This window comes from Pieris napi, chromosome 3 (assembly GCF_905475465.1).
Source record: "Pieris napi chromosome 3, ilPieNapi1.2, whole genome shotgun sequence".
NCBI classification, from domain to species: Eukaryota; Metazoa; Arthropoda; class Insecta; order Lepidoptera; family Pieridae; genus Pieris; species Pieris napi.
The window spans coordinates 2226388-2240361 of NC_062236.1; the positions used below are offsets into that span (position 1 = coordinate 2226388).

At 33.9% G+C, this 13974-nt stretch overlaps 2 protein-coding genes across 3 annotated transcripts in view; both read right to left on the minus strand.

Annotated features, from left to right (window-relative positions):
- Positions 1-2261: 2261 nt before the first annotated feature.
- LOC125063343 (patched domain-containing protein 3-like) lies at positions 2262-6528 on the minus strand. Its single transcript, XM_047669751.1, has one exon. It carries the CDS (start codon positions 6307-6309, stop codon positions 3493-3495), a length of 2817 nt encoding a protein of 938 aa, XP_047525707.1. The 5' UTR covers positions 6310-6528; the 3' UTR covers positions 2262-3492.
- A 2665-nt stretch (positions 6529-9193) lies between these two features.
- The window catches only part of LOC125063344 (nuclear factor NF-kappa-B p110 subunit), a 32609-nt gene continuing 27828 nt past the window's right edge, over positions 9194-13974 (minus strand). Inside the window, exons 21-22 of one of the 2 annotated variants that reach the window (XM_047669753.1) lie at positions 11021-11184; positions 9194-10404 (exon numbers count right to left, since the gene is read on the minus strand). In XM_047669753.1, coding sequence (XP_047525709.1) covers positions 10303-10404; positions 11021-11184 — 266 coding nt within the window. In that variant the 3' untranslated portion in view covers positions 9194-10302. Of the gene's footprint in view, positions 10405-11020; positions 11189-13974 lie in introns of both variants that reach the window. The other variant, XM_047669752.1, reaches the window with a different exon arrangement.

Sequence of the window (13974 nt, forward strand, 5' to 3'; positions counted from 1 at the left end):
TTGCCGGCCTTTCAATAATTGGTACGCTCTTTTCTTGATGGACCCTAAGTCGAATTGGTTCGGAAATACTTCAGTGGGCAGCTGGTTCCACATAGTGGTGGTGCTCGGCAAAAACTGCCTTAGAAAACGCTCAGTTGTGGAACGACGGACGTCGAGGTGATACGGATGGTATTTTGTATTTTGCCTGGACGTCCGATGATGAAACTCAGCTGCAGGTATTAGACCGAACAACTCTTCTGAACACTCTCCATGGTAAATGCTGTAGAAGATGCAGAGAGACCCCACATCTCCGCCAAGGGATCAAGCCGCACGGAAAGTGACTGGTCGTCGACGATTCGAACCGCTCTTCGTTGAATACGGTCAAGTGGAAGGAGTTGTGGGGCCAGCTTTATGCGCAAGCGATATCCCGGAGAAAGATTCAGATTTTAGCGGCTTGATTATTAATAACTTATTAGTTTAATTACTTGGCGTTAGCTTGACAGCAATAAAGCTTTTAAAATTAAATTTCCCAGTTCGGTAAATGGTTTTTTGAGCAAACTCAGAAGGCTGCTTTTAATAAACATTTCAAGTCATTAAAAAATCACGTGTGGCGTCCATTTATGGAAGAAAGATATCATATAACGATGGAATGAACACGGTAGTCGTAAATATGTTATGAATAATAGAATAATGTTAATAAGAAATACTAATTACATCAGTTGTCTGAGACAAAGAAGAATTATTCAACTTTACAAAAGTTATTTTTTTAATATTTGTATGGGTTTTGCTTAATTATCATATTACGAGCAAAAAATAGATAACTGGCGCGTACTTTTGTCACGGTCACAGGTCAACAGATAATATTTCAAAACGTTTTGTTCATATAAGATTATGGATAATAATTGCTTTTTTCATTAGGTAATTCGACATTCGTAAATTAACATTCTTAATTTTATTATTTTTATGTAATAGGAGGAAAACGGGCAAGAAGCTCAACTGATGTTTAGTGATACCGCCGCTTATGGAGACATTGCCAGAAAGATCGCAAGTGCGTTGGGGCCTTTTAAGAATTGGTACCTAGGGCCCTAAGTCGAATCGGTTTGGAAATACTTCGTGGGCAGCTGGTTCCACATTGTGGTGGTGCGCGACAAAAACTGCCTTAAACGCTCAGTTGTGGAACGACGAACGTTGAGGCGTTACGGATGGTATTTTGTATTCTGCCTTGACGTCTGATGATGAAACTCAGCTGCAGGTATTAATCCAAAAAGCTCCTATGAACATATCATGCATGTAGCATGATGTGCCCAGAAAAAAAAAATTGATTAGTCACACCTTCAAAAATTACCAATGAACTTTTGCTTTATTAAATAAATAAAATTTTGTTTAACACAAATGACACTAGACATGACAATCGAGTTAGTTAAAAGAGTTGGCCTAGAGGCGTGAGCGCCAACCCCGTTCAAATGACGTGTGCACCAATGGACTTTGATAGGCACAGTTGGCTGATCACATACTTGACTATTAAGTATTAAGAAAAATTAATTATCACAAAAAAGATACAGAAATCTGAAGACTAGACGTGGTTGTTACGTTACTGGCTTTTTGTGACAAGCGAGATTTTTATGCTGCATTTTTGTTAAGTAGTATATCAAAAACATTTGAATGTCGGTGTTATAGCTCTAAGCCTCGACTTAGAACTAGAAATTTCGTCAACAATATAAATTAAAAAAAATGCCTTATAATTTATTCATATATAAGATTCTCTTATCTTCAGCGGCTGAGGCAAACTATGATTCAATGTTCAAGAGATAAAATAATAAATCGTTAGATTGCAACAAAGAAATAGTTACAATGGAGTTTATGAAATAGGGAAAAATCTTGAATAAATTAACGAGACCAGACTGTAGAAATGTTTTAGCACGTCACAAAAAATACGAAAACTTTTCTGTATATCTTAAAACATAACTAAGTTAAAAAAATACATTACAGTGTTTATTTATACCTTTCCGAAAAGTTTTTTTTTGTTTTTACGTATATATACAGAGTGAAATCGTTATCGTTATATAAGGGCAGAGTATCATGCAAATTCGAATGTGAGTGGGCTGTTTTATCTGTATCAAATACTGTTGTCAATTATTTATGTTCAACCCGTGAATTTGTTAAGCCGAATGCCGTGGTTTTTTTATTTCAACCTCAATATCTTTCAGACTAACGACGTACTTTACATTTTTTTATAAGAACTAACATTAATATGAATATATATTATAAAGAAAATACCAATAAAATCATTACAAATTTATTATCGAGGTACCTGTTGCATTCTATTATCTACATGTATTATCATAACGGAATTAAATAACAATAATCATGTATTTCTATGTTTTCATAAAGATATATATAGGAATACTCAGATATATAACTATTATCAAATTGATAACAATCGATAATGCTTACGTGCATATGTATTTAAATTTTATGCACGTTAGTCTATACAATTAACAAATTTATCAATATATAATAACTTCAAGGCCGAACACTGATGAAAATAGCAATTTGAACAAAACGTGTCTAAAACATACCGTTTCTCATGTTTTTTTTTACTTTTATACCTAATTTCATAATATTAACTTACATCAATTAATAATCAAGTAATTCATACATATCAGAGAGCTCATAGCGAACAAAGAGAATATTCGTAATAAAAACAACGACATACTTTTAGTGATAAGAATATACCTACTGATTTCATTAATGCATATGTACTTAATATTTACACTTAAATAGGATTATATACAGGTCTTATAATCATTTACACATTTCCAAGACCCTGTGTCTTTCAATAGTGGTTCAAAATTGAATTTTTCACCCAGTTTCGATTTGACTTTAATATCCGTAACGCTGATGGCAGCAATTTCAAATTGATCCAAAAAGTCAATTTTGAAGTCGGGCTGACTCATCTCATTGTAAGTCATGCATCGACGCAGGTAAGAAGGATGTTAAACAAAAAACGAAACGATGGTGCATTTCGCTTGTGATTGGTTGAAAAGTGTTGTAGGTCTGCGATCGGAGTTCAGAGAGTGTTGACCGGCCATAAGGAAGTGAAACAATAGCTTGTTTTTATTTTACATTCTTACGTATTGCTTCCTTAATCATACAAATAAACACTGAGTTTTATATATGCCATTAAATTTTCCTTTACAAAGGCTAAGGCCAATGTCACCGAAGCTCATGGACAGTCACTTGTTTTTATGGTAATGATAAACCTTCACATATTATTCGACCTCCAATAACTTATGAAACATTATTTCGCTTTGTACATACAAATTGACATATTAAAATTCAATATCTTAAATTGTAACTTAGAAACCGGTACCTAAATCACATTTTTTGATAACGCCTATCTTATCTGAACTTACAAAAATCAGTAGTAAAACATAATTACTTTATAACATTCAACACAATGTCTTTAAATCACTGTATCACAATTTTTACTCATTAAACTAAAACATAATCTCAACTATCATCAATCGGCTTTTCTTTTTCATTATTTTTACCATTTAATTCTACTGCTTCTGGTATGCCATTTCCTTCATCTTTCTTTACGTACCCTGCTGGGCCAACTAAAGACAAAACAACAGGTAAAAACAAAAGCCCACTATACAAACCGAAGAGTATTACTAAAAGGAAAATTTTAAAGAACGATTGAAACGTGTACGTTTTGGACATACTTAAAAGAGATAGAGAAAGCAAAGTGGAACCACCTCCAAGTAAGACAGCGGTCCCTATCGAAGTGACCGTTTTGAAGGCTCTTTCATTGCGACTGCCTTGAGTGAATGTTAAGAATGAATGGCCAACGTGGGCCGCGTAGTCAACACATAACCCGATCGCAAGTTCAAGACCAATACAGCAAACAATGTCAACAGTCATACCCCAGCGTTGCATGCAACCTAACACGTTTATAATAGTGAGCAACACGCAAATAAATATCCATAGACACATTTGAAGGTTTGTTATTAATATTACAGTGCATATCATCACACATATTAATGCTAATTCGATATTTCTTTCTACTTCGACGGCGATGATCTCATCTGTGACCCAATTAGCAAAAGCCTTTGACCAGACGGAACGATAACCATCTCCACTGGTTATATTTGTATTTTTTACAATACTCTTAACCATATTCATAGCGGGTATATACTCTTCTGGGCCACCGAACTTTGTAAAACTGAATGACATTGAAGAAGCGTTTATTTCGGTCACAGGATAGCCACAACGGAGAGGTTCTGAAAATTTAAAACTATACTGGAACTGGCCACCTACAGGGCTGAATAGAAATCTTGATAAATATTTATTAAATTTCTCCTGTGTCAGAGAAGACGAATTTTTTAAATCGTGACCGTAGTTTTGTAAGACATAGCCGTGGAAATGTTCCACCCATGCTACTGTGTCAGTGACATATGTTTGATTACGTAATTCTTGTACCATATTGTAAATATTATCAATTTCAGAACTATAATTCATTTTACCCATAAAAACCATAGCAGGATTACCTTCTTCTGGATAGTAAATTGCATGCGCGTTGATAAAGTCTTTGTAATAAGTATCTTCGGGTATGAACCATCTGGGGTCAAATCTTTGTTCCAACTTTAAAATTGCTTCGATACTAATTCCGGTCATGATAATTGTGAACAATATAATAATTGATTTGCCAGCTTTAGTAAATACGACATTTTTGTAAAAACTCTCCAAACCCTTTTGAAAGATTGTTTTCTCCGTAGAAATGGTAATTTCCTTTTTGTGTCTATAGCAAAAAAGAACACCGTTCCTCTTCGATTCAATTCTTTTAAGATCTAATGTAAAAACTGCTACATAAAACGTAACAGAATAACAAAATACAAAGAACACACCCATTGCTGCATACATGCAAAACGATTTTAGTGATGGTAATATGGTTATTGCTCCAATTAATAAAGCAACTATGTCGGTAAATGACGTTATTACAATCGACACGCCTGCGTGTTTTAACATGAGTCCTATTTTGACTGGTACACTTTTGTGCGAATCATGGGCTATAACGATTTTCCAACAGGCGTTCATAACAAACATATCGTCAACTCCCAGTCCCATTAGAAGAAAAGGTAAAGATGAATGAACGGGACCAAAAGAAATGCCTAGAATTGAGCACCAACCCACCGCACTGATATATGACATGCCTACACCCAACAATCCCACGCTTCCTAAAGTTACTTTTATTTCTAACCAATTACATCGAGATACCGCTATCAATATATAAAAAAACATCATAATTATACCTAAAGCCAGTTTGTCCATCTCTTGAAACATTGATTCACCACTAACATCTGCAAAACTTCGCCCTGCTTCATAAAATAAACGTATACCTTTACTGCCATAATCAACACTCTTTATGTAGTTTAAAAAATGTTGTTCCCATAAAGCTAACTCCAAAGACACCCAGTCTTCTGTGCCCATGAGATTACCGACTTCATCTAAATTCACCGCTGTCATGTTAACATACATATACCAACTAATTAACACAGATTTTGCAGACACAATCTTACCACTCTTGTCACGTTTAACACCGCCTAACATTTTCACAAAGTCTGTTGGATGACCAGATACAGGGTTCAATTTTACTTTATTTATCTTCTCAATAATCTCATGCTCTGAAGCGTTCCTTATCAAGTCAGGGTCGCCTCTCCATAAATCTAAGATGTTATACTTCAAACATGTCAGTTGAAATGCCTCCAAGAATCCACAATAAAATTCGTCGTCAACCCACAAAGTGTTATCCACGTAGTTTATCTTACTTGGCTCTTTTGTGTTTGAAGCTTCGCCCTCAGATCTAGATTTTCCACTTGAATCAAAAATATTAACAATTGGTACTTTGAAGCACAGTTCATTCACTGAATAAGTTTTATCGTTGTGTTGAATTGTAATCGAATTGACTTCATTTGTAATGTTTTTAATCACCATTAAGACTTCAGGATCAAGAACATTATCCGCCGTTACTAAAATTTTCTGAAGACGATAGTTAGTACCAAAATTATCTATATACCAGTTCGTGTCTTGATAAAAATCTGAATCGGGCGGGACCCATAACTTCATAGGATTCTTTTCTATGTAAAATCTTAACAGGCCCGTGCAGCTCACTAACACTAAGGTCCACGATACAGCAATAGTGCGCCATGGATGCCTGCCCACTAGAACTCCCAAATTGAAGAATATAGTCTCGACGAAGTTAACAAATACAGAAGATAAACTTTCCCATAGTTGTTGCGGAGACTTAATTTTCTTCTTACTAGGCATAGGTATATTTGTTTGTCACTCCCCGAAGATAGTCAGTGGATTTTATCACACGCTATTCGAAAGCGTGAACCGCGGACGATTTAAATACATTTACAGTTTGATAAACACGTGTAGAGATGAATAGTTCGCTGTTCTGTAAGAGCATTACGATGAAACGCTAAACTGTGAGACGTCCGATTACCAGCGCGACCCAGACGATACTGGCGGCCAAAGCGTGGCAAAGTGCCATTATCACTACGATTAAAACACTGTCGTAGCGTAATACGGATTATATTATTGCAAAGATAATATTTCTTTAGCTGCAGCAAGAATTTACGTTTTGACATATCATTAATTACAATGCTTTTAAGGTATAACGTACGGAACGGAAATAACAATTGGGTCAGTTTATGTTTATCTGATCCTACTCAGTACTCAGTGGCACCAAACAGTTTATGTTGTTTAGCTAACCGATTTATAAATTATTCTACGTTCATAAAATGGTATTGCGACATTATATCTAATAATTTATGTATTTCTCAGACAATTACAAGACCATTGTTTAATTCTGTAAGAATTTAAGCTTTATTTAATAGGAAAATAAATTTTGTAGCTCCGTTGCGCGGTGCATATAATATAATCTTAATAGTAGACCGTATAGGATGCGTGCACCTATACGGTCTACTATTAAGAGTTACCCTATTTATTTACCAAGCTCCGAGGTGAGATTTATGAATGCAGTTCGGTAAATAGTTTTTTATCACTTCAGATAACATCTCTAAACATATAAAATTCTTGTGTCACAATGTTCGTTCCCATACTCCTTCGAAACGACTCGACCGATTCTTATTTTTTAATTTTTTTATGTATATTCAGTAAGTCTGAGAATCGGCTACTATCTTTCTTTCTTACCCCTAAATGTTAAGGGTGGTCCACCCCCTTAATTTTTATTTTTTAGATAAAACTTTTTCATTTTTTTATGATACAACATACAAAAATACATACAACACTTAATTTTCACCCCTCTACGATCAATCCCTATTTTTTATTTGTTAGTTAAAATCTTCTGACTTTAACTCTGAGGTTTATATATATAGAGAAAAATTCACAGAAAAACCTAAAGTTTTCATTCCAGAAAACCGAAGTCTCTGGAGTAGCATAGTAAAATTTTCCATGTTGGTATGTATTAAAAAGGTAGGATTAGTGAAATCACATTAAGGAGAAACGAAGTTCGCGGAGGCAGGTAGTAATGTTAAAAAATTAAGAATTCCTCAATCGATCAAGAACCTTATACTCAAAAATTTCATATTGTTATAAATTGTTGATCGAATAAACATCTTTTGGATGAATAACGGATTCCTTGGGCACATTCACCTATTAGGGATGTACAAAAATTATAAGGAGGCCTGCCATACTCCTTAATTTATCATTAAGAGGCAATTTATTTAAAGAGAATGGCCATTGATATATAGTACTTTTATTTAATAATTGTACAAAATTTATTATTATTATTACCGAAATCAACTCGCGTCTACGGCCAATATATTGTACCCTATTATTGGGGCTCCCCTGCACCACAATATATTTAGACGGTGCGTACGTATTTATTGATATACTATACATACACAATTACTAAAACGATATAACTCGTGCATCGAAGGGAATAAACAGTAACGAATTTGGGTTAGGAGGGGGGGGGGGGGGGTCTTGGGGGGTCATTTTCTAAAACGTTACGATGCGGGGCGGGGATGGAATTACGCTTAATGGTTAATAATAGTAACTTTTAGGTATAAAGAGTCACTAGATGGTCACGAAACGTTTTACTTGGGTACAGAAAAACGTTACGGCGCGTTACCCGGGGGGGTCAATAATAACTAAAATAAAAACCAAAACTGTTTCTAAAACATTTATTTGTAAAAAGTTCAACTTAACTATACGATTCATATAGAAATACGCCTCGTTGTAGAACGAGTGTAAATCTTATTACTAAATAATTTTAAACGTAAATCTTTTTGGCTATTTCAAAATTTGGTAATAACATAGTAAATATGCATGCATTACCTAAAAAAACATTCAAAATAACCTATTAAAAGAATAATTACAAAATTATGAACATTATTTAAACATTTCACTTATCAAATCAATCAAATGTCAAGTAATAATAGAGTAATGTCAAAAATCAAACGTAAATCAATTTAAAAAGGCACATTACTTGTAACTTTTTCAATTTTTTCTACAATAAGTTCGGTAGATAAAACTGAATACAATCGTAAATACTGAATACAATTAAAATTTAGTCGTTACTAACATAATAAATTATACATAATATATAATATACAAAATGTAGCATAAATAAAGTCCTGAAAAACAAGCGAACACAGACAAAACATATACGAGTAGACACGGAAGTATGAAACTTCAATATCTTAAGCAATAACGTCTAATAGTCTTAGTCTTTCAAGAAACTACAACAGACAGCGTAATCCTAAAGCTTAGGTTTCCTAGAAAAGCGGTGCCGTAAACTAACGGCAAAAAAACATAATTTTCGCTCGTCCAAGTCATGTTTCCACTCATGGTATTAATTAAATATGGGTACCGCTACACGCGAAAAACGTTGAACTAATATTTATCACCGCTATGACGGCCGTAATGCAAATGACAGCACCACTATTTGACGTTACGGTGACACTCAACGTTCTCTAGAAAACTTACGTGACGTCGGTGACGACGTACATTACGGCCGTTGGATAACGGCACCGCTTTTCTAGGAAACCTAAGCTTAAGACTAAATCAATTCTTAAAGAAATTTAAACTTTTTTTCATAAATCTAAACAATTGTATTTCAAATTCGATAAACACTTTTAATTATTCAATTAAAAGTTATTTATAAACCCCCTTATTCATAAAAGTCTACTCTCTCGTCTCTTTCTGTTAAAAGCGTTTACGCTGTGATAAAAAGAGAAAAAAGTAACTTAGTCAAAACCACGCAATTAGACTGACACTTTTATTACAAAGGAGAAAAGTCTTGACTAAAATAATTCAGTCGCACTTCTTGATTTCTGAAGCAGTTTATCAGCCTTCCGTACTCCTCGATTTTTGGTCATTATTTTTCACAGCGCAAATGTTAATTGCGCACTTAGAATTTCCTGGTGCACGCTGGGGTCCGAACACAGAACCTCGCTGATAATAGCAAGCCAAACTACGCTCTAACTTAAATATAAATTTAAAATTTAAAAAAAAGAAATAGTAACTTTGTTACATACTAAAATCACAAGACACTGTTTTACAATTAATACAAAATACGTAATTTGTCGTATTCGTTTATAAGAATTTAATTACCTTTTTTTAATCAAAATAATATTTTAGCTGTCCGAATCTGGGAAAGACTAATAAGTTAAAATCACGTTCAATTACAAATAATAACATTAATTATAATTACAATAGATTTTTTTTATATTAATTACAATATAAACCGGAGTTGGTAAGAGAATTTTTAAATGCCAATGCGATTTACTAATAAAGTACGACCTGTTGACAATGCAAGAGTATACCATGTCATTGTGTAAATTGTCAATATCATTTATTTGACATTTATAACCATAAATGCTAAATTTAGTTCATCTGTCATGAGATCAGTTCTGTAATCTGTACTGTACGTCACCAAATGAGATCTACGCCAACTCTAGCGGTGAATAATACAAATGTCATATAAATGACACAAGCGTATCATATTGCGTAAGATACTTCATCATTCATGGTAAAGTTACAGGGGCCAAAGCACGAACGTAACTAACGAGATTTGCAATCGTATACGTATACGTCAAAAGTTAATATTAGTTTCAGTACGCATGTATCTTGTGATATTAAAAACGAATTCTATTACTATATACTATACGGAGCGCTTCACAAGTTTCAATAAATGCTTCTAATCAAAAGCAATTATTTCATTATGGCTAAGTAATAACTATCGACTGGCAACCTCATTAAAAGATTTTTATCTGTTAATTGAGAATTTTACTCAATCATACGACTTTTAATAATGGCGGCTGCATCCTTCTCGCTCATGTCATCTAATAAGAGAGCCAATGATCGAGATGTGACGTCATCGTTCAGCTCCTGCCAGAAAGAGATATCGAATAGAACGAAATGCATAGCAGTTTCACATGAATTGAAAATTTATTTTAGGCTAAAAAATTTCGGTTTTTTTATAGTGGATCACCATATAAATTAAATTGTAGCCATGGTAACAATATTAATACATAATTCCATTTACTCGTCAAGTATTCTAATATTTCATAAATTAACACATTTCCAGCTCATTTAAATAAAGAACGTCAAAACGATTAAAAGTTTACGTAAAAATTAAAAATGATTGCTCAAATGAAAATTTTAAAATTATGTGTATCACACATAGTGCTATATCTACAGTATATGTTACAAGCTATCTTTTCTAAAATATACGATAATTTTCGTAAACGTCCTTAATAATAAAAATATATACGAAATAAAATAAAAAACTACTAGTATTTATTGTTAAGCAAAAAAAATACCAGCAAAACAGCGGGTTAATGTGATAGCCACATAACAATGCTATCTTTAAAATTGATCAACCCACTAACCAATATATCCAGCTCCGGCTATTTATCTAGGTGACGTGCAAGTACTATGGCGAATACCAATATATTTGGTTAAAAATAACATAATATATGATATTATTGAAATTCACTATTACCTTTATGTTATTAAGTAAAGTTGTGGTGGGACTAGGTGTCGATTCAAAGAACTTCATCATTGCGTCCCGATGCAGACGTTTGGCTAACTCCCGCCAACCCCCGCTTCTATCCAAAATAGCTGCCACTTCATGGACGTACTGCGAAAGGTCGGATAGCTCGCTTGCTTCCTGAAAATTATTGTAAAGTTCAACAAAACAGTAACATCAGATACAGTGGCCTACGACAAATTTTTAGGGCGGCAAATATGGGAACCGATTTTTTTGCTACCTCATAAATCAAAAAGATTTCTGGTGTTTTACAGATAGAAGTCTGCCACAAATTTTCCCAACCAGTAATCAACCTCTGCGCCCTCAGCTCACACTTTGTATGAGTGAACACTGAACAGCCCTGCGATTCTGTAACTCACTGATTTGAGCGCGACCGCCGCTGTGAAAACCGCTGTGTGAGTTCGAAAAGTGAGTTACAGAATCGCAAGGCAGAGCGAAATTGCAGAAAGTGAATTACCCTCTTAACCCTATCAAACTACTGGATGGTTCGTGTATGATTTGTGCTCAAAAATCAAACTCAAAAATTATTTTGCGTGCAACGAAATTGTTGGATTTTAAAAATAATCTAGGATATGACTATTATAGAGATATGGGCGGCAAAAACTTCACAGTTTATACCTTGAAAATTTATAAATCCGTCACTAATCCGATATCTGTATTTTTCGTGATCATTTGTTTTTTCTTAATCAGCTACGTGGTCAGCCTTTAATGCCTGACACAACGCTGTAAACTTCTTGGGTCTAAGGCCGGTTTTCTCACGATGTTTTCCTTCACCGTACGAGCAAGTGTTAATTGCGCACAGCCGGGAATATACGACCTTAGGAATGAGAGTCGCACGCTGAAGTCACTAGGATGACACTGCTGGATTGTTAAGTTAAACTCTGATTTCATTCCGTAGAATTCTGACGTTTCATAAGTGTTGATACTAAAAAAGTTCTCCACCGAAAAAGGGACAAATTTGACCCATTTGAGGGGAATAAAAAATAAAATGCTTCGAATTTTTAAAGTTTTACCTACAAAAAGGTAAATAAATCTAAATATTTACTTACTACCCTAATACAAAAATAACAAAAAATTAAATATCACGAACATATCGCATTGACTTTAATTACTTTCTTTTATTCTTTAGCTGGCATCACTGCCTACTAATTACAGATTTAGTAAACCACTTTTAATGTGGACCTGGGACCACCGCCAATAAAATGGATACATTCACTAACAAATAAAATGTATGTATAGACTCAGATTTTCAGACTCTTAATAAAATTGAAAAATGTGCCCGGCCAAAAAGGTTTGTCTCTCTGACAAGTCTAAAAATGATAGCTGTCAGAATTCTACGGAATTAAAAATCAGAGTATAAGTTAATTAGGGCGGATCCAGACGTTCATGGGGATGATTAAATTGATATAAAACTAAAATTAAAAATCCACAATGACCTATTCACGAAAACATACTCCTGTTTTGTTTTAGCATTATTAGAATACGTTAGCAAGTAGGTAATGGACCTTCCAAAACCGAATAATATAATAGTAAAGAACATAGTCCAATTTCAATGTCTCAGGCTATTCTCTCGTTTCGTCTATTTAAATACTATTTAAGAAGGACAAATCGCTGTCAACGGTGTATTGCAGTTGGACGTGTTGCTCCGGTCAAAGCCCTCGTTAAACGTAAATTAATCAATAAAGCTTTTTTATAAATTTGACGAATATTTAAATGATCCTAATCCTTGGGATTGATTTGCTCCAGTTCAAACAATTTGTATGTCTCAAAACTTCGCGATTAAAAGGAGTGGCGGAAAGTTTCTTGCCAGTTCTTGTTACCTGCTCTACGCACTTGACTTGCGAACTGGTAGTAAATGTAAATTTACAATTAATTTAATTTCTTTTTTGGCGTTCATAATAGTACGTGAGGTAGCAACGTTTTCGAGAAAGAATTTCAGGTCAGCTGATTTTGTGATATGTCTTCCTTCTTGCACTTCCGGTTAGAGTCTGGGCAATCTGGCTGGCGGTAGCGGTTGCGTTCATTAGTGCGCATCCTATCTGTCCAGGTAATAATCCTGGATTTTAAAAGCATTTTAAGAAGCGTAATTTTTAATTTTTTTTTTAATTCAAGACTTAACAATCGAATTAATGTCTGGCAAATTCATTTTCAGTTTTTCTTATATTTAAATAACATAATATTAAAATTACAGACTTTCTAAAATACTTTGAAATTTTTATAAAAAAAAAACTTAAAATCGCGTCTGGCACATAGTTAGCAATGTGAAAAATGTCTGGCAATAAAAAAAGTATGTCAGGTAGACGTATTTAAAAAGGAAAAATTTAAAATTACGCTTCTTAAAATGCAATGCTTCATCATACTGCAATACTTTATCATTTTAATTCAAGACTTAACAATCGAATTAATGTCTGGCAAATTCATTTTCAGTTTTTCTTATATTTAAATAACATAATATTAAAATTACAGACATTCTAAAATACTTTGAAATTTTTATAAAAATAAAACTTAAAATCGCGTCTGGCACATAGTTAGCAACGTGAAAAATGTCTGGCAATAAAAAAAGTATGTCAGGTAGACGTATTTAAAAACGAAAAATTAAAAATTACGCTTCTTAAAATGCTTTTAAAATCCAGGATTATTACCTGGACAGATAGGATGCGCACTAATGAACGCAACCGCTACCGCCAGCCAGATTGCCCAGACTCTAACCGGAAGTGCAAGAAGGAAGACATATCACAAAATCAGCTGACCTAAAATTCTTTTTTATCAAACGTTGCTACCTCCCGTACTATAAGTACTTGTTTACCTTTATGAATCAAGTTATTTTGTGTTTGAGATACTCAATTAAACGTAGCTAGAAACTTCTATTGAGAAAATGGAGTCTAATTAATCAATCGTCTATCTGA

Excerpts from the sequence above, each read along its gene's own strand:
- LOC125063343 (XM_047669751.1), bottom strand. The coding sequence starts at position 6,309 with ATGCCTAGTAAGAAGAAAATTAAGTCTCCGCAACAACTATGGGAAAGT.